The sequence below is a fragment of the Theobroma cacao genome, chromosome 1 (genome assembly GCF_053813885.1).
Source record: "Theobroma cacao isolate CCN51 chromosome 1, ASM5381388v1, whole genome shotgun sequence".
NCBI lineage: Eukaryota > Viridiplantae > Streptophyta > Magnoliopsida > Malvales > Malvaceae > Theobroma > Theobroma cacao.
In genome coordinates this window covers 13,494,255-13,514,861 of record NC_142639.1, presented here as the reverse complement: position 1 = coordinate 13,514,861, position 20,607 = coordinate 13,494,255, and the positions used below count along the sequence as shown (strand labels likewise).

General features: G+C 32.4%; 2 protein-coding genes across 3 annotated transcripts; both read left to right on the top strand.

Annotated features, from left to right (window-relative positions):
• The first annotated feature begins 3,078 nt into the window (after positions 1-3,078).
• G6PD1 (glucose-6-phosphate dehydrogenase 1) lies at positions 3,079-7,701 on the top strand. Of its 2 annotated transcripts, none has more exons than XM_018114418.2 (10): positions 3,079-3,421; positions 3,973-4,175; positions 4,304-4,398; positions 4,494-4,608; positions 5,388-5,593; positions 5,682-5,831; positions 5,923-6,043; positions 6,184-6,413; positions 6,515-6,715; positions 7,143-7,701. In XM_018114418.2, the coding sequence occupies exons 1-10, from the start codon at positions 3,217-3,219 to the stop codon at positions 7,393-7,395; spliced, it is 1,779 nt and encodes a 592-aa protein (XP_017969907.2). In that variant the 5' UTR covers positions 3,079-3,216; the 3' UTR covers positions 7,396-7,701. The 2 variants fall into 2 exon arrangements, with proteins under 2 accessions (XP_017969907.2, XP_007049348.3); XM_007049286.3 differs by having other exon boundaries at positions 3,080-3,421; positions 3,988-4,175.
• A 6,790-nt stretch (positions 7,702-14,491) lies between these two features.
• LOC148764548 (receptor like protein 24-like) lies at positions 14,492-18,405 on the top strand. The gene is given in 7 exon segments (XM_088805993.1): positions 14,492-14,504; positions 15,222-15,316; positions 15,646-16,017; positions 16,285-17,088; positions 17,322-17,637; positions 17,640-18,246; positions 18,325-18,405. Coding segments are annotated over 6 exon segments (2,193 nt in total). The 3' UTR covers positions 18,233-18,246; positions 18,325-18,405.
• Positions 18,406-20,607: the final 2,202 nt, after the last annotated feature.

Sequence of the window (20,607 nt, the reverse complement as noted above, 5' to 3'; positions counted from 1 at the left end):
TCTTTAATTCTAGTTATTGTGGGCCCACTCGATGTTGTAAATTTAAATTAATTTAAATACTCTAATTTATTGCGTTACAGTATGAATGAATTTATTTTGCTTTCAAGTTACAAAAAGTATTTACGTATAACTCTAAAATTACTGTTTATAAGAAAATAAAATATTTTATTGAATATTTTGTTTTATCTTTTTATTATATTCAAATAATTATAATTTCATTTTAAATAAAGATTTTAAATGCCTAAACTTATTTTTAATTGTGAATTATGTGATTGGTACTTGTTTACTACATTTTTAACTGGTTTCGAAATTTTCAGTGAAAAATGACCAAAATGCCCTTGTGAGACAAAAATTTTTATTTTATCAGTTTTAAGTTGGAAATAGCTCAAAATCCTTTAGAACATAAAATTTGGCAACGGTTACTCACGGGGGGAAATGAGAAACTGATATTAAGCCTTGCGAGATTTCGGTTGGCATTGCAAGTGATGAGTGCCCATCGGGGCATTGCGGCGGTTGTCACGGGCTCGAGGGGAGTTTTGGGTCATGACAGCATGCGTCCATTGGGATAACATCACACCAAATTTCATCTTAATACTTATTTCCAATAGAGAATTGAACACAATAATGTTTCATTACCTTAATTTCATTTCCTTTTCTCTTCCATTATAGCTTATAAGGACAAGGATGTACTTTAGTTGGAAGCTTCAACTTTTCCACCATGTAGTTGGCAACAACGTTCTCGCAACTTCCACTATTAAAAATGACATTGCAAACCTTCCATTGGGATGTGCACCTTATATAAAAAATGTTATGGTGAAGCCAACTTTCATCCTCAATCATCATAGTTGTGTAGAGGTTACTACGAATAACAAGAGCATCTCCATGGTTGGTAGAACTTTTTCTGTCTCACCTTCATTGAATATTTCTAGGTCATATTCTACTTCTTTTATGATAGGTTTTTTCATAACTTTTTCTTCTACCAAGGGGATAATTCTTTGATTTGGACAATTTGAAGCAATATGTCCAAATCCTTGGCATTTGAAGCACTTCCTGTTGACAATAGAAACACGAGTAGAAGTAGTTTCTTTATCATTATTATTTGCAATTTTGAAACAGTTTACCTTTAGAGGCGGAATGGTTACAGAACTTTGTCTTCAATGGTTTGAAGTAGAATCTTTTTGTCTAAATGAACTCACTGAGTTTTTCCGCGATCGTTGTTTCTCAACCTTTACCGCTATTATGATAATATTATTTAAGTTCTAATATGATTGTAGTTGAACAACATTTGCAATTTCAACATTGAGGCCTCCAAGATAATGAGCAATAGTTCACTCTTCAAGTTTATGGGCATCGCATTTCATGTGAAGTTGTTCGAACTCTGATGTATAATCCTCCACTGACATTGTTTTTGCCTCCAGTTATGAAATTTAATAAAAATTTATTGTCGATAGTGCTCAGAAAAGAACTTATGTTTGAGTTCTTGACGCATCTTATCTCATGTTTTAATCTTGTTACGACCTTCTCTTTCTCATTGCCATTTGAGATTTTTTCACCAAATAGAGGCGTGTTTTTTTAATTTAATTGCAACAAGCTTCACACATTTTTCATCAGGAATATCTTTGAGCTCGAAAACTCAGTCCAATGTATAGAGCCAGTTAAGAAAATCATTAGGGTGAAGCTTTTCTTTAAATTTAAGAATGTCTACCTTGATTCCCAAATCTTTATTAGCAACAATTCTTGCACAACATATAGGTACTTCTTCATCAGAATATGATTCTTGATGGAAAAGATTGGTATTATTCTTTTCATCACTGGAGCAATTGTTGTTGATTTGAGCAGCATCAAGTCTTGTGAGTTGCTTTTGTAATTCTTGAACTTGATGATCTAATTTCTCAATCTCGATCTCGTGAACAATTCGTTGATGATTTTGGCATCTAGGTGGCATTATGGTGATGGTGATGTGGTGATATAGAAAAAGATGAAGATATAATTATAAAACAACAAAAGAAACAGAATTACCTGAATAAGGAGAGTCGAAACCCGATAGCAAACAATGATCCTCTCGTTTTGATACCAAACAGATGTCAGGGGTTTGTGAATACACCAATTTTGACAAGTTTAGAAACCTCACTAAGGTGAACATTAATTTTGACGAGGTTAGAAAACCACACTAAAGTGAACAATGACCACAATCCCATTAATTATACTAAATCCTCTTACCCTTTTGAAAAGAGCTTAGAGAAAATAAACAATGTTGCTTATTAAAAAAATATTCTTTATTAATTCTTAACTTGAATGTATTTAACAATTAACTTAAGAGCGATTTATACAATTTCTAAGGAAGAGAGCCTTCTTACTTTTCTTATGTAAGATTATTAAAATTTCTAAATAAAAATAAATAAGAAATAACCTAACTTAAACTTGCTTGGAGTGCAAGTAAAGTAAAAGATAACTTAACTTAACCTAACTAAATATGTAAGTAACCTAACAACATATTCATGTATCAAAAAACAACTCAAAATTTAATTTTAACGTTTGAATTTTCTTTTTATATATAAAAAAACCTAATCAGTAAATTAAAAAGTGAAAAATTGAAGTTGAATATCGGACATCCAACTCTTTTTTTTTTTTTTTTTTTTCTTGAATGTTGATAATTATCAACTGGATATCCAACTCTGTTGAGTGATGAGGAATGAATTCTTTTATTTATTTATTTATTTGGCTACAATGTTGAGGAAGAAATTATAACTTGATACTTGGTCATGGTATATATTTTTCCACTTTATTCTTTCATTGTTTTAGTTAAATTTATAAGTCATATAAAAACAAAGGATAAGTTTCTAGGTTGTAGGCTCATAACCCAACCCAAGGCAGAAATGAATCAACAAGATGTTTAACGGCCATGATGATGAAATAGGCGCTTTTACCGCCATTATATATATATATATATATATATATATATATATATATATATATATGATAAAACCTGATAAGTTTATAAAGATAATTTAAAAAACCCTGACCTCACGTAGCAGATTTGTTTTGCATTTGAAAAACTCTTAATTCTGCTTAACTTTTCAACAACTCATAAAGGCACACTGCACAGATATTTCTAATCCAAAAATCTCTATATAAGTAAATCCAGTATAAACCTTGTACGATACAAGGTTACTCGACATTTCTTCAGTTTTCGCTTGATCATCATTCTAATATTGCATGGCTACACACTTTAGTCCTTGTTCTTCATCTTCCTCTTCCTCTTCTTCACTTACCTTCTCTTCTGAATTCACTGTTTGTAAGCCTAGAAGATATTGTTTCTCCAAATGGGTTTCCCAAGTTCATCCAAGGATCCATGCGAGAAACCATTTCCGGATCAAATCCTCAAATGGGCATCCACCAAATGCAGTTTCTATGCAGGATGGTCAGTCTCTTTATTTCATTGCTTTTCTTTCTTGTTCTGTTCGATTATTGTTGTCTTTGTGAAGTAAACTCGCTTTTACTCTAGTTAATTTATTTTCTGTTAGCAATGTGATCTGTTCATTGCCAGCATTCTTTTGGAATAGGGTCATTTGTGGAATGAAATACGCTGCTTTAACTTTCAAGATTGGATATATAGATATACTTGACTTCATCTATGACTTCTTGAAAATCTTAACACTGTGTGCTAATATGTGTTTGGTAAATTATTATTAATTTGTCACATAGAACAAATTCCAGCATTTGTTCAAAAATTTGGATTGTTTCAAATGGATTAGTAGTTTCTTTTACCATGTCTGATACTAATGATACGCGGTTATGAATATTTGGACATGTAATTAAAATTGCCATTTCAAAGCACGTTACAGATTCTGCAAATCATGTGCTTTGGCCTTCCAACCTGCCTTTTTCCTCATCTAGGAACTCCACTTAGTTCTGCCATCTTTTGTTCATCAGCTTTTTCTTGTTTAGTTTCTCATTTTTGGAACCCTCAAGGGCTCTTTGGATTAGGTATGGATGGAACCCCTTTGGCCGAGGGAATCAAGCCTGAAGAGCAAGAAATTTTCTTTGACTTATCTGACTCAGAGAAAGTACAGTCTACTCTTAGCATAACTGTTGTTGGAGCTTCAGGGGACCTTGCTAAGAAGAAAATTTTTCCAGCCCTTTTTGCTCTTTACTATGAAGATTGTCTACCTGAGGTAATGCTCTTTTTTTCTTCAGAGTTTCACTTTCTGAAGATGGTATAGTTTTCTTTAACCAGAGTCAAGATAATGAATATATGTCTAGTTAGTTTGTATCTTTTCTCATGTATTCTCTTGGTATGCAGAACTTTATGGTTTTCGGTTATGCTCGTACTAAACTGACAGATGAAGAGCTCAGGAACGTGATTAGTGGAACATTAACTTGTAGAATTGATAAGAGGTACTGTTGATATCATTCTAAAGTAATTCCTATCATGTCATAATTGAAAACTCTGTTTGCCAATTTGTATATTTGTTATGTGGGATGACTTATAGGGCAAATTGTGAAGATAAAATGGAGCAGTTCTTGAAGAGATGCTTTTACCATTCAGGTCAGTATGATTCTGAGGAGCATTTTGCAGAACTAGACAGCAAGCTGAAAGAGAAAGAGGTAACATGTTTAGTTGTGTTTTTCCTCAGTTTTCTTGACCTCCATTAGATCTTATTCTATTGTTTTTGTATTAAATCTTGCAACTAATTTAAGAATGGTAATGATAGTTACAAGAGTTGGATAGGTTTTTACAGTGCATACCGCATGGTGCTAAGTTTGCTATTGCTTTTGGAATGGGATGAAACAGACTCAAGAATTTGAGAAATATCCTGCAGATTTCTGGAAATTTCTTTTAGAAAAGTTTATTTATTTTTAGTATTCTAATTTTGATGTATTTATCTTATAATGGTCTCTTGAACCCTTTTATGTTTGAAAGGATGTATTAAATTTGAGAGTAAAAACATTTTATCGCAACAAAAACATATTGCATTTTCTAACTGTTTACAATTTGTTTCACATCCAAATTTTGTGGCCCACGGTTTTCTAACTTTCTAGAAAGGTTTTTCATGTTCATTCTTCTAGGATTTACAAGAAGAATCGGTCTTAGAAAAGATTGATTAAGATATGATACTTAATAAAGTATAATGCAGAAGGTTAAACTGTTCTTTGAACTTTTGAGTGGTAGAGAAAACCTTATTGAAATAAAGCAAAACATTATCATGGGCTATTACCGATTGGGGATGTCTTCTTGAACCAAATGATGGATTTCCTTGTTTGCCTACTAAGTATGCAATGGATGCAAACTGACATAATCCTTGAGCCAGTATCATAAGAAATGGCTAGTTAATTATTCTATCTTTGACTTCTCTGTCGTAACGTTGGAAAATGTTTCTTTACAGGCTGGAAAACTGTCAAATAGGTTATTTTACTTGTCAATACCTCCAAACATATTCGTGGATGTGGTGAGATGTGTCAGTTATAAAGCTTCTGCAGTAAATGGTTGGACAAGGGTGATCGTTGAAAAGCCATTTGGCCGTGACTCAGAGTCCTCTGCTGAGCTAACAAGATGTCTTAAGCAGTATCTAACTGAGGATCAGATATTCAGGTACATTTTGCTTTATAATTTTAAATAGGAATTCAGTACAAATCAAAAACACTAGAGCAAAAGCTCAATTTTGATTATGCTTTTGTAGGATTGACCATTACTTGGGCAAGGAACTTGTTGAGAATCTCTCAGTGCTTCGCTTCTCAAATCTTGTTTTTGAACCCCTATGGTCAAGGAATTATATCCGGAATGTGCAATTGATATTTTCTGAAGATTTTGGTACTGAAGGACGAGGGGGGTGAGTCGTGTAGTTTTGGTGACGTATTGTATATAAATACATTGTTCTTTTCAAAGACCAAGATCCCTTACGTATTTCTTATTAATTCCAGTTATTTTGATAATTATGGAATCATACGAGATATAATGCAAAATCATCTCCTGCAAATACTGGCACTATTTGCAATGGAGACTCCTGTCAGCTTAGAAGCTGAGGACATCAGGAATGAAAAGGTATTGGTCTCCTTTCATATGATTTATACCATTGAGAACGTGCTTTGACTTGTTGTTTGATTGATTTTATATTGTTTTGAACTGTCCTAAAATCTATTTTTAAAATCTGGTATGATATGGTGGGCATGGCCCATTTTCAGGTAAAGGTTCTGAGATCAATGAGACCACTGCAGCTTGAGGATGTCATTGTTGGTCAGTATAAGGGCCACAACAAGGGTGGTAAAATATATCCAGGTTACTCTGATGACTCAACTGTACCGAATGACAGTCTTACGCCTACATTTGCGGCAGCAGCTCTGTTTATAAATAATGCTAGATGGGATGGTGTCCCTTTTCTCATGAAGGCTGGAAAAGCTCTCCATACGAGGCGGTAGGTACATTTTGTTTTTTATCGATTGAATCTTGAGGGCCTATCCTTGTAATCATGCCTATCATTGAATGGACTGAAATGTTGTGGACATGAAAACCCAGGGCAGAGATCAGAGTTCAGTTCAGACATGTTCCAGGTAATTTGTACAAGCGGAATTTTGGAACTGATTTAGACAAGGCAACAAATGAGCTTGTGCTACGTGTGCAACCTGATGAAGCCATTTACCTGAAGATCAATAATAAAGTTCCTGGTCTTGGAATGAGATTAGATCGCAGTGACCTTAATTTGCTCTATCGAGCAAGGTATGGAGATAATCAACCATTTTATTAAGTTTAGTATGCTGCTTCAATTCAATGACCTGCAGATAACAGACATGTGGAGTGTGTCTTCACTGAGATTGATGTTGAAACTAATATGTTCTGTCTATTAAAATAATCCTTCCTGCCATTTGTGTACCTTTATTAGCATCTTAGACCAGACTCATTAGTAAAAATCATCTAGCTTTTCCTGAAGATCACAGAGATTTTACTACTACCAATTGACAAAACAAAAGACTTCTTGCCAGGAAATGCATTACACCTGATATCTAACAGGCTTAAACTTGAAAAAAAAAGTGTACATCATTTTTTTGGATAGCAAGGTCTGAAAACTCATGCAAGTACCCTACACCTTATTTCCTTTAAAGCTTCTTTGATGGCATTAAATTAAGACTTTGGTTATGATATGAAGGTATCCAAAAGAAATCCCAGATGCATATGAGAGATTGCTCTTAGATGCTATAGCTGGTGAGCGAAGGTTGTTCATTAGAAGTGATGAGCTGGATGCTGCTTGGTCACTGTTTACACCATTGTTGAGGGAACTTGAAGAAAAAAAGATTTTTCCAGAGCTCTACCCTTATGGGAGCAGAGGACCAGTTGGAGCACATTATCTTGCTGCTAAGTACAATGTTCGATGGGGTGATCTCAGTGGTGAAGACTTGTAAGTATGAGTAAACAAAAGTTTTGAAAATTTTGTTTACTCATGAACCATAGCAGTGCATGATGTATTTTTCTGTTTTATTGATTTGTAAAAGTTTGGTTTAATTAGAATACATACAGAAAGTTGAGTGTCGAAGTGTTTCTACATCTGCAAACAATTCATGAATGAATAGGGGACTGATTGACACAATACAAGGCAAACTTCTGCTTTTTTTCTTTGAACAAAAGGAAAGAAGTTTCATATTACAAACAAAAACACGAAATCAAGTGATATGCAAAAGATTGAAGTCACTTTTATCTTTTTGCTCTTTTTTTTCTTCTTTTAGTAACTTTCTTTGTTTTGCTTGTCCCTCACTTTTTATCTTTGTATTGATGTTTTCCAGTTAGCTTTATTTGTTTTTCAACTTTTTTCCTTTTATGGCTTGACTGCGTATTATGGCAGAACGTATTCTTTAGGCAATAGACAAGTTGTCGAGCCATATTTTCAACATAGCTAAATAAATAAATTAAATTTATCAATTTGAGTAAGATATGAAGGAATTAAGCACTATATATAAAGCACAAGTCTAAATCTTAGATTGATATGATTGATGGGTATTCCTTTTTTTTTTTCATGGGTTTTGTCTCATTGGATTTTCTTATGAAAAGGTTTTTAACGATACTCATCTTCATGTCGTAGGAATGTTACAATGTTATGAGCTAGGGTTGTATTTATTTTATATGCCTCATATTGTAACTATTATGATTTTTTATTATGAAATGAAATTCTTGTTTCTAAAAAAAAATGTAGATAATAATTAAAAAATATTAAATTATTCAAAAAATTTAGATACATTTTTATTCTTTTATTACATTCAATCAAATCATTGTACTTCTATTTTGAGTTAAATAAATCTTTATGTTTTTATTTTAAGTTAAATAAATTATTGCAACTAATGATTGACTTAGTCAATTTTCAAAAAAAAAAAAATTGACTTAGTCAAAAAGCCAATTGCATTATATGCTATGTGATATTAATGTGGTATATTAACATATCACAATAGATTATGATGTGGAATGATAAAATAGTCGTATGGCATTTTTAACCTTCCATATTAGCATCATGTCAATGTCACATGAGTATAAAATGATAATTAATTAATCATTAATTATAAAAATTTATTTAATTTAAAATAAAAATATAAAGATATGATTAAATGTAATAAAAGAATAAAGTTTATTTAATTTTTTTAATAATATAGAGACTTTTTCGAGCATTCAAAATTTTCACTAATAAAATGAGAGTGTATCTTTATCAAAGTAGTTATTACTATTTGTTATTGGTTAGAGAGTAAGGAAGTTTTATGGATTGTGTTTATCGATTAAGAAGCTTTATAGGTTGGGTATCTCAACCAATAAGTTTTATACATTATCAAAACCAATGAAGGAAGTCTTATTTCTACCTACACAAGGGGTTTGATGAACGTGTAGAGAATTCTTCAGCTAAGGAGCGAAGACGTATTATAATAAGTGACACGGAATGTATTAGAGGCAGCAGAGAGCAAAACTGGAGTAGTTTTGGAAGCGTAAGTGCTTTGGTGACAGGTTATGAAGAATAAGAAAAGATGGAGAGAGCAATAGATTATGACAAATGGGAAGGGTTAAGTAGAAAAAATGTTTGGAAGAGTATTGAGAAAGTTTTGGGGATAGTCTCAACTGAGTTTATGATTTTTTTCAATTGTCCTCAATTTACAAAGCTCTCATATTGATATGGAACAGACTGTTTTTGCAAGAACAGTTGGGGGAAGAAGTTCAATTATGAGAGAACGTGCTTGTCATGAAAGAGCACATTAAAGAACGGTTTATGGGATATTAAGAGAATGACCATGTAGTTGGGTAATGAGTGTAAGTTTTTTATAGTCTAGTAATGACACTTGATAGTGCGCCAAGTGCACTCTATTGAAAGAAAGAAAGAGGTAAAGCACATGTACTTCAAGAAAATATTAAGAAAAAGTCTTCTTAACTATCTCCATAGTTAAGCTACAAAACCAAGCTCTTTATAATATCTCAAATGTGAAGATAACTCATGAACCCTATTATTCGTTCTGAGTTACTTTTATTTTTTTATATGAAACAACAGTTCCACGCTTGTTCTTATTCTGTAGCACAATACTTCAAGAAATAATAGCTAATCAAAGTTGGGCATCTACTATTGATCGCAATAAAAAAATATTGATTTATTTAAATTTTCTTAACTAGTTCAAGAACTTTTTTTGAACATTATGCTTTTAATTTTTTAATAATAGGTTAACCATTTTGCTTCATCAAACCATGTATATTTTTATGTTTTTCCAATTTATTTGATTTCTCTAAATTATATCTTTGTTATTTCTTGGACAATTTTCATAGCTTTATAAGATATATAATAATCCAAAAAATAAATATTTAATAGCATGTTAATTTGATATTTCATAGAAGTTGTTGATAGTTGATTTTGGTTACTAGCTAACTATTCTCTTTAAGGATTATTTTACTACGTAATGCTATATAGAGAATAATGAGAACAACTAGAACAAGTGAAACTTTGCTTCATGCAGAACAATTAGAATAAGTTGAGTACTACTTCAAACAGAACAATTAATACTAGTGGAACAACTACTTTGCGCAAAACAACTACTTCACACAAATAATAGTGTCAAACCCTGCTTTGTAAAATAATTATAATGTCATTCATATGCTCGATAGAATGTTTGTATATTTAAGAAGTTTGAGAAATCGTTAAAAGACAATATTGCCCCTAATGGTACCATTAAGTCGATTAAGCCTCGAACTAGTTCAAATAGGAATTTTAAGGTGAAATTAAGAGTTTCACAGTTTAGGGATGACTCAAAATGGTAATTCGGAGTTCGAGGATCAATTCGGAGTCAAACTGAAATTTTCACTATCTATGGGCAAAATCGTAATTTTTCCACTCGCGGATAAAATTTGAGATTTTGAGAGAATTTAGATCACATTTGACAAATTGGAAAATGGTATGAGTATAAGGGATGAAAAATATGTCTATGGGTAATTTTTCAGTTTTTGAGGCAAAAATATAATTTTTCACTTTGCAAGGGCAAAAGTGTAATTTTTAAAAATTTACTCCACCAAAATTTTGGAAAAGTCTAAAATTTTTATGGAAGACATGGATAAGTGAAGAGGATTGAGTGGTAGAAAAAGAAAGTCAAAAAGATGGCTAGAAAAAAATAAAATAATAAAATATTAAAAAGGTAAATAAAATAATAATATTTTATTAAGCCTATTAAAAGGCTTGAAAATTTCAGAATTCTTCATTGGGAGGGTCAGCCAAAACCAGCAGGAGAGAGAGAGAAAAAAGAACAAACCCTAGAGTAAGAAAATTCAAAGAAAAAGTACGATTTTTCAAGGAATCAAGTGTTTAAAGATATGATTTTTCAAACTTAGCTTAAGATTTATCATTTCCATGCATTTCTCCTTATTTTTCATGGTTAAATCATGTGTTTTGATAATGGATTCACATATGATCATATGGGTTTAGAGAGAGAAAGTTGTTAGATTAATTTGATTTTGAACTATGTTAGTGTTTAGTGTTAGTTTAGCATGTTTATGAGTAAAACAACAAGAAAAATATTCATTTTCTCCATGAATTTCTCTAGGCCGAATCTAGCCAATGGTGTGTGAGGATGAGGTTGACTTTATTTTAAGAGAATTAGATGGAAAAATGATGAATTATGAGGTTAGAAATTAAATGGGAATTTTTGGTGCAAAAAAATTGAAATTTTTACCCACTAGGGGTAAAAGCGTAATTTGTGGTCCGAACTGATAAATTGGACCACATTCACAGTCATTGAGGTATTGTGGATATAATTGGATAATTGAAATTGAAATGGATGGAATTGGAGTTGAATTGGAGATTTTAGAAATTTACACCGTGTATAGGCGAGTTAGGTCGGACACTGTGATTAAGCGATTGTCCAAACATTTCACACCCTATCTAGTGCATACGCATGGATAAGAGCCTGAAATAATATATATTGATTTGACACAAATTATTAAATTTTTTGTGTCATGTGTTGTGGATATGTGGTGAGCTATCTGATACGGGTAAAAGACTACACCCGAAGATCGAGAATAGGAGTATATCTACTCCTAGTATAGTGAGTAAACTTACTATCGTCTTAATTATCTAAAGTGGATTTATTTAATTGTGTGATTTTATGGAAAAATGGTTTAATTGGAAAATTATTGTGTTTTATGGGAAAATGAGATTTTATAAAATAATTTTATAAAATTTTTGAAAATTTAATAATGATTTCAAAAATAGAGTAATTGGAGACCTATACTATGATTGTGTTGTTTATCCATGATTTTACATTAAATGGCTTATGATCAATGTGGGTATGACTGGTTATTTTTATGATTTAAAGAATATGTGAACTGCTTTGATTTGCCTTGAATGTGTTAAGTGAGCCATGTCATACTATTGTGATTTTATGAGTTGGTGGATTATAAAGTGGGCACTGCAGTGACGGGGGTTCCGTGGGCCAACCTAATTAGAGGGGCACGGTTCCCAATTATTGAGCTTACCTCGATGGGAGAGGCGCGTAGGATAACTCTTGAGATAGGATTTGAATACACTTCACACTGGCCACCACGTGAAACTGAGACTCAGCCAATGTCGAGGAACGACTGTGTTGTCAGAGGTGAAATGTGTTTGTGTGTGTGACAATAAATAGCCTTGGCGGTCTCGGTAAGATGCCTTCGCGGGGTATCCCCAAGAATGGATTTTTGGCAAGGGCCAAGTTTTTGAAAAGTACATAAGCCATGTTGAGTAATTGGATGAAATCCAATTATTTATATGGGTTAGGATGAATTATTTTAATTGTCTCATATTACTCGGCTTTAGATTATTTTGATGATGTCTGTCTACTCACTGAGATTTTATAATCTCACCCCTTATTCCTATACATTTTTCAGGCTCAGAATAGGCAGTAGACTGTCAATTGCATCTAGAAGTAAATTTCGGAGTTGCATCCTAGAAAGCAAGGTTATAGACTTAAACTTCCTCAGTTATTTGGGAGCCCACGTGTCATTGTAATTTAAATTGCATACTCCAGTTTTCTATATTACAGTATGTATAAATTTATTTTGTTTTTATGTGCAGAAAATTAATTTTTGTTGTTTCAAATATATATATATTGTTTTACATTAAAATAGATTATTTTAATTAATATTTTTATTTTATTTTATTATTCAAAAAAAAAAAAGAAAAAAGAGAGAGGAATGGAAAAACTGGTACAAAAGCCTTGCGAGGTCTCGAAAGGCATTCGGGGGAAGAATGTCTATCGAGGCTTCGCGACGGTTGTCACAGGCTCGATAGGAATTTCGGATCGTGACAAATAGTGAAAGCAATTCGGAATAAGTGGTAGAGTTCATAGGTTACTTTCATCTTATGATATCTTAGAGAATTTGGTTTGTTAGCTTAAATATAGAAATAGTTAAGAAGTCTTTCTTTTAACATTTTCCTAAAATACTCGTGTTTTTTCCTCTCACCTTTACCTTGTTAATTTTCTTGTACCTGTTTGCATACTTCTTATCTTGTCTTGTTTTCTTGTACGTTTTCAAATATATCTCTTTTCTATTAAGTTATTTTCGTATACTTTTTCACATATAGTCTTTCTTTCTTATCTTATTCTCGTGTACCTTTTCATATATATACTTCTTCTCTCTTACCTTTGAATAAGTTCTTACCTTTGATCAAGTAGTCATAAAACACTCATTATTTCAACGAACACATAATGAGTTTTTACCGTTACTCAATATATACAATAAAATTACTACTTTAATATCTACATAATGAGTTTAAAAAATTGTTATCTATAAAACTCTTCTCAATAAATGTTACTTATTATAGGAACTGTTTAAATTTTCTTCTTTATTACATCTTTTTTACTTATTTGCAATTCTTTTGCTCCTTTTCACAAAGAACTTTTGCTCAAATTTAATTTAATGTTATTTTTGTGTTTGAAAGTAAAACATTTTATGGTGTATGACGGAAAGCAAGATTTGAATTCTCTTTCACGAACAATAAAATCTTCAATGATCTCGTTTTCTGAAAGCACAATTTTACTTTCTGTAAAGGAAAAGGTACAAAAATCAAATTATTCCTTTTAAACTGCATTGATAAAATGTGTTCATATACAACAACTAGGTTCATGAAACAAATCAAGAAGCAACACAATACACATTTATATCAATACTTAACCTAATAGCTGTTGCCCCTCTTCAAGAGAATCGAAATTTAAAGTTCAATTTTTATTTTTAACTTCGTCATATATATATATATATATATATAGGAGTGAGGATACAAGTTTACACTCGACAAAATATATACAAATATAAAACATTAAGGCCCTCCTACCGAATTTTGATGTTTCAATGACAAAATAAAAATACCTTGAAAATTGACATATGTGAAGAAATTAGATTAAGATTAAAACCTGTGTAAAAGAGATGAAATATGATCTACTAGTAATTGAACACATGCAGGTTCATGTGAACACTAATGTTTAGTACAAAATTAATAAAGTGATATTTTAGAGTATAAAACATAAAAATTAATATGATGTTTACCACGAATTTCTTGACAAAGTTAGTCTATAATTTTGAAGAAAAAGGTTGGCAACATGCGATACATGTTTCCCTTATCTCGCCAGTTAGTGGCAAACATAGACGCTTCCTTATTTAGTGGGCTAAAGAGAATGATGGCCTACAACTCAAGTCTTTTCAACACGCCAATCACTGTTTCTCCCTTTGTCTTGTTAACGTCTCAGTGCCCTACCGCAGTTGATTTAGTGGGAAAACATTTTGCATTTTGCTGCCCAAACCGGAATTAGCATCTCCTTTAACTTTTGCTTTAAGTAGGAATGACCCGTGGTTTAGTCCTTGAAAACAACCATCACAAGAATAGTTGCCACTTACCTAAATGGAGTTTGAATTGAGGCTTGTTTCATTTCCACAGCAGCTTTTCTATATACATATATCCAGCATTAACCCAGTGATGTAACAATATTCTAACTTTGCTTTTATTTGCTCAGAGTAGCGATGAGAATTGTTGGTAATCTATGGCTTTCATTCCAAATTTCCTTTCTCTTACTGTGGGCCTTGTCTCGTCTGTTCATCTTTAACATTGTTTGACCATCAAATTGAAAAACTTAAAAATTGACTTCAAAGCGTGTATCAATGTCACTATTTTTAAAGTTTTATTCGTCCTCATTTATAGTGTACAAAAAAGTTATCGACGTATAAATCTCGAAAATACAATGAAGTTCAGTGATTGACGATATTTTACACTGAAGAAATCAATCCATTGAATACTCACCGGAGTATAATAAGATTATCAAATTTTTATAATATTTTTTTGTAAGAAAATAATATATAAAAAAACTTGAGAAATTTTGAAAAAGAAAGTTTTTTATTTTTCGATATATGATCTGTTGGATAAAAAAAAGTCATTTTTTTGTAGATTTAAATGCTTGTTCCCAACAGATACTGTTTGTATCTGTTTTAAAAAATTACTCTTGTTGGTTTTTTTCAACAAATGTAACTTTTATTGTTATGTTTTTTTTCAACAAACATAATTTTTTTTAATTTTAATTTTCAATCATCATAATTTTTTATGAAATCATATCTTTTATTTGAAAATATCTAACAAATACTATTTTCTACTGTTAAAAACCAATACCTGGATGACCAAAGATCAGCCTTGGTGCAGCTTCGCCAGGATTTTCTTAACCAATTGAATTCTGCCTTTAACTCCAAAATCGGGTCTTAGGATCTGAAAAACGGATTGTTGTTCTTGGGCGGGTGTCAAGTGCGATGCTGTTGGTGATGTGGTCAGGCTTGACTTCAGCTATAGCGGGCTTTCAGGTCCTTTCAACTCCATCTTTCGTCTCCGTTATTTACAGCGCCTTAAGCTTGCTGGCAATAACTTTGAAATGATGCCCATCCCACATGATTTTGACAGGCTAGCATATTTGACCCATCACAACCGTTCACATTCATGCTTCTCCGGTGAGATTCCATCAGAAATATCACGTTTGACAAGATTGCTGTCACTTGATCTCTCTGGTCAACGTGATTATTGTCCTGATTCGTATCATCCACTTGAGCTCCAATGACCAAACTTTGAAATATTTTTCCAAAAATTAAGTTCTCTTTTGGAAGTCTATCCTGATGATGTTGACATCTTTGAACAGGGCATTAGTTTTTGTAAAGCCCTGTCTCGTTCACTTCATAACCTCCGCATATTAAGCTTGTCTAACTGTGACCTATCAGGTCCTGTTTGTTCCTCCTTCTCAGAGCTTCGTTTCCTATCCCACTTGAACCTTGATAACAATAATCTTCATTCTCTACCGCCTAAGTTATTTGCTAATTCCTTTCATTTGGTTTCTCTCAGTCTAGCAAATAGTAGCTTGATTGGGAGTTTCCCGGATAACATTTTCCAATTGCCAAGACTGCAAAGCCTGGACATTTCTGAAAACCCACTCCTTGCAGGCAGGGTTCCGCAATTTTCCTCTAACAATACTTGGAAGTTCTTGTCGCTTCACGAGACGAACTCATTCGGTAGGGTACCAGCCTCATACGGTAACCTTAGGGGCTTGACAGTCTTAAGCCTCTATTCTTGCAATTTTTCTTGATCAATCCCATCATCACTTGCATACCTTACCCTCCTTAGGGAAGTGGATCTTTTCCAAAATAATTTCAGCGGTTCACTCCCTCCATTTCATAGAGGAGTTCCAAATCTTGAAACACTTGGCTTCTCTTCCAACCAACTCAATGGGGTCGTACCATCCTCTCTATTTACACTCCCATCACTGCAGTCATTGGATCTCTAGAGAAATCTACTTGTTGGAGAGCTTGAAGAGTTTCACAATTCATCTTCTTCGCCATTGAAGATTTTAATTCTTGAAGGCAACAATCTAAAAGGTCCGATTCCAAGATCAATCTTTGAACTACCAAGGCTCAACGTTCTTTCACTGGCTTGTAACAATTTCAATGGTTCGTTGAAGCTAGGCATATTCTTGAATCTCAAGAGCTTAAAGGTTCTTGACCTTTCCGGAAACAACTTATACTCTCAAAACGACAAGACAAGCTCGACGTCCCTTCCCCAATTACAGGAGCTACATTTGAGTTACTGCAACATTACTGAATTCCCAAGTTTCCTTGAAACACAAAACAGTTTGGAATTTCTAAACCTTTCGAACAACAAAATTCATGGTGACATACCTAGTTGGATATGGAAAGCCAATCTTTCCCTGTTAGATCTTTCCTATAACATTGTTGATTTCCCAGAGAAACCTTTTGTTGGGATCGAAAATGGCAGCAAGTCAATCTTCAATGGTGGTAAAAATTCTTCTTTCGCGAAGTTATATGAATTGCAAATACGTTCTTGTGATATAACTAGATTTCCAGATCAGTTCCTAAAAAGAAACCAAGAGAACCTGTGGAACCTTGACCTTACATGCAACAGGATCAGTGGCCCAATACCTAACTGGATTTGGGGGAAGGATCTATACCACCTGAATCTTTCTTATAACCTCCTTGATTCTTGGGAAATATATTCACTGAACCAGTCTCTTTCCATATTTGCTCTTGATCTCCAAACCGACTATTTACAAGGCTTTTCCCCAGAGCTATATGCAATCTGAGGCATCTCATTCTGCTTGATGTATCCCATAACAACTTTATTGGTCCAATACCAGACTGTCTTGGCAGTATCATTAATCTCAGCGATTTGAATCAAGAAAGAAATCACTTTCACAGCATGTCACTGAATTTTACTCGAGGGAGCAAACTCAGGTCACTCAAAATCAGTGGGAACAATTTAGAAGGGAAGGTTCCAAGATCATTAGCCAATTGTTCCAGGCTTTAGATTCTGGACCTTGGCAACAATATAATAGGTGATAGGTTCCCGTCCTGGTTGAAGAAACTGCCCACATTGAAAGTTCTTGTATTGAGAAGAAATAAATTCTTTGGTCCCATAATTGATCATTTCGGTGATGGAAAAACCTTTCCAATGTTGCAGATAATGGACCTAGCTTCGAACGAGTTTTCAGGGGAACTATCTACTGAAGTTTCCTTATCTTTGAGGGCAATGATGGTGATTAATGCAAGTGAATTGCAGCCAAAATATATTTGAGAGGGCTACTATCAGGATTCGGTGGTAATTATTGACAAAGGGATCGAAATGGCAGGAAAAATCTAACCATCTTGACTTGCGTTGATCTCTCCAACAACAGCTTGTATGGGGAAATTCCTGAAGGAATCGGAAATCTCAAAGCACTCATAGTGATAAACTTGTCTCAAAAGGGATTCACAGGCCGAATCCCATCATCACTTGGAAGCTTGACTGAACTGGAGTCGCCAGACCTCTCACACAACAAACTGCCTGGGAAGATTCCCTCTCAACTGACAAGCCTGAATTTCCTTGAAGCATTGATTCTCCCTTTCAACCAACTTGAGGGAAGCATACCACAAGGTAAACGATTTAATACATTTTTAGATGATTCTTACAGGGGCAACTTTAGATTTTGCTGGTCACCATTAACTAGAAAATGTAAAATTGTTGACAATGCATTGCCACCATCGGTGCCCCGTGAAGATGATGATTCTTGGAGAAGCAGTATATCTCATTGGAAAGTTGTGATGATAGGATATGGGTTTGGACTGATAATTGGATTTTTAATTGGATATACAACACTGGGCAAGATGGGAGGCAACTGGCTAATGATTTTTAGAAGGAAAGGGAGAAGAAAGCTTGGAATAAGACTCATTCAGGGTTGAACGCTTCAAGTCAGGTAATAGCAATGTAGTTTCAGTTTCTTTTTAATTATGGTTGTAGGTCAGAAGATTCACCAGGGTCTTGTTTGTTGTAGGTAATGCTGATGGGTTTGGCTTAAGCATGCTAACGGTTTCAACTGCTATGGACTCTTCAATGTAATAACTCCATAAATTGAAGAGTTTATATTTGATTAAGTAGTATACAAGTTTATTTACCATTATGGTTGCTTATGCTATTGCTCAGTCTACAAAAGATTCTGGGATGGACCAATGACTTTGGAGAGCGGATTCTTTTTTACCTGTTTCAGCTAAACAAGTGCTGCACAGGGAAAGAATAAATTAGAAAAAACTTAGTAGTATGGTACAAGGGTGCTCTTTTCTCTTTTCATGGATTTATCCATGTGGTATTCCACGAGTAAGTTTTTTTAATGAGGCTCTTGTCCATACATTAGGATACGTTCTATACTTTGTTGTTCAAATTGATACTGTCTCTGTTATATCCTTTTGATATGGAATGAAATTTTCTGTTTTTAAAAAAAAAAATTATAATTCATAGTAATTAAAGATTTTTAAAATCTTTAGAATGAAAGTTAATTTTAGTAAGGAAGCAAGATGCGTGATTCTGCATGTTTTTTAAATATAGAGATAACAAATTGAATAATGTCTCTTTCTTTTATATATATATATATATATATATATATATATTTATATGGAACATTTTGAAATGTCAGCAATTAAAGGAAGAGTTTTTATAAAAAAATAAACAAATTTATTTAATTACTTATTTCATAATTTACACGCAGAAATTTAATAAAATTTCAATTATAAAACAAGAGATATATAACTCATCTTATACACTCCATTATTTCTTAATAGTTGAGTGTAGATTGCATCCGACATTCATAATTTTGTGTAATATTTTATTTTCATCCTTGATGTTTAAAATTTAATTTTTGAGTCCATGACTTCTTTAAATTAATGCATTCTATCAGCCGTCCTTAACTCTAATTACCAAAATATAAAAGACTTATCAAATATATAAGTTAAAACTTTATAAATTCAAGTACCATTTGAGATAAAAAAAAAAGGAATTATATCTTAGAAGCCAAAGTAAAACATGAGAAATAACATCTATATCAAATCAAGGATGAAAGGCTAAGGAAGTAAGAGTTGTACGTAATTCTAGAAACAACTAAAGTACATTCTGAAAAAATAATAGCAAATTAGAAGAGCACCTGCACTAAGTAGCAAGTGTTTAAAATTTTATAGACAATTGTATAAGAAATTAAATCAAAAAGTTGAAATTATTCATATTTTTGTAGATTGTTTAAAGAAATTAAAATGAAGTTATTTATTTACAAGGAAGTTAATATTCAATCTACAAAAATGAAATTATTTACAATAATTTAGATTCAATAATAAATTCTTGTTGACTTGAAGGAAAAGACTTCATCACCCTTACTTGAACCAAGACAAATCTACCTTCAGTGACCAAACAAACAAAATAAAAGCAATTAATGCAAATTTCGTATCATTGAAATTTAAGAGAAAGAAGCCTCCAAAGTATAATTTGAAATTTGCGGGAATGTACCAGCTCAATAAGTCATTTTGGTCACAAAAGCAAAACCAATAACTGAAAAAGATGACAATATTTGAAAAATCAAATTGGAAAATTTGAAAAATCAAATTGGAAAATTTTTAAAAAAAAAACTGTGAAGAAGTGTGGACTCATCTTGTAAGTTTGGGCTGATTTCGACTCCTTCATTTCAAATAGCTAACATAATAAGTTGGGAATATAAAGAATCTTATTCACAAAAGTTAGACGGAAAACTACCTCCTTCAAATAATGAACAAAACATTTAAATGAAAGTATATATAGGTAAAATGCGATAACTACTAACTCTCTCCACCTTCATTTACTTTTTCATATCTTATTCTAAAAGACAAAAATTAAAAGAAATCAAATATGAACACAACATTTAAATGAAATTGTATAGAGGTTATTGCCCCAATGTGCATTTTATAAGTTGTACCACACTATTTTGGGGTTTACAGTAACAATCTGTTACAAATAACATGTGAAAACTCAACAATTTCATTATATCAATTAACCTATGAATACTTCATCCACATACACACACACACACACATATAAAACAAATTTATATTTTGTCAAGATATAAAAAATTGAAATTCTTTTAAATTATAAAAATACAAATTGTAATCACTTGAAAACTTAATCTCTTTTTTGTCTGACTTTTTCAATTATGGAGAGTTTACATTCACAAAAAGCGAATAATAAGTATAAATAGCTAAGATTACTACTTTTAACTCTAGAAGATAATAACAAAGAAAATTTTAAAGAAAATGAGAAAATA